The sequence below is a fragment of the Macaca thibetana genome, chromosome 9, assembly GCF_024542745.1.
Source record: "Macaca thibetana thibetana isolate TM-01 chromosome 9, ASM2454274v1, whole genome shotgun sequence".
In the NCBI taxonomy this organism is placed as follows: Eukaryota; Metazoa; Chordata; class Mammalia; order Primates; family Cercopithecidae; genus Macaca; species Macaca thibetana.
In genome coordinates, this window is record NC_065586.1 from 42,132,686 (window position 1) to 42,133,608 (window position 923).

General features: G+C 60.2%; 1 protein-coding gene across 1 annotated transcript in view; it reads right to left on the reverse strand.

Moving 5' to 3' along the window:
- Positions 1–413: 413 nt before the first annotated feature.
- Positions 414–923, reverse strand: part of BMS1 (BMS1 ribosome biogenesis factor) — a 35,987-nt gene continuing 35,477 nt past the window's right edge. The window contains 1 exon segment of the mRNA XM_050803117.1: positions 414–736. Within this exon segment, the coding sequence (XP_050659074.1) occupies positions 414–736 (323 nt within the window).

The window sequence follows — 923 nt, forward strand, 5'->3', positions numbered from 1 at the left end:
AACAAACAAACAAACAAAAGAGCACCAAATAGGAATGTCAACCAGTTCAATAATCATTTTTATACTGAGTCCATGTTGTGACGGTATTTTAGGCACACTGGCTTTATTTATTGATAGACAGGGTCTCGCTCTGTCACCCAGGCTGGAGACCTACTGAACTCAGGTCATCCTCCCGCCTCAGCCTCCTGAGTTGCTGGGACCACAGGCGCGCGCCACCACTCCAGGTTTTTTGTTTTTTGTTTTTGTTTTTGTTTTGTAGAGATGGGGTCTTGCCATGTTGCCCAGGGTGCTCTGGAACCTCTGGGCTCGATCGGATCTTCCTGTCTCGGCCTCCCAAGTAACTGAGATTACAGGCGTGAGCCACCGCGCCCGGCCGGTATACTGGCTTTAAATGATAAAAATGTTCTGAACGTTCACTTTCTGGTGTTGGCGCGCGGGGCGCGGCGCGGAGTGACCAGCCTTGCCCGGGCTCCTTTCAGCAGCAGGTGAAGTAGCTGCAGCGCGTTCAACTTTCCCAGAACGACCGACGGTTTGGCGCGATCTCGTGCACGCCCCGGCCCGCCCCGCAGCCGGGGGTGCAGGGCCATGTCCAGCCTGGGACGCGGCAGGGCCTTCGCTCCTGGGTCCTGCCTCCTGTGCGTCCCCAGGCGCGGAGCGACAGTCCCGTGTCCTGCGCGCCGTGGGGAGCCGCGCTGGGGGCGCCTCGGAAGGATGCGGTTCTCCAGCCCTTTCCGTGCTTAAACAGGACGGAGGCTGAATTTCTTCGCGTGGGTGGAAACTAAAACCGAGTGGGGGACGGGGCGTCGGCCGTAGGTGCGGTTCCAGCGGCGGGCGCGGGTCCCAGGGCGCAGGCACAGCGTGGGGTCGAGGGCGCAGCGCCGGGAGCGTGGATCCCAGGGACCCTCAACGCACTGGGTGATGGA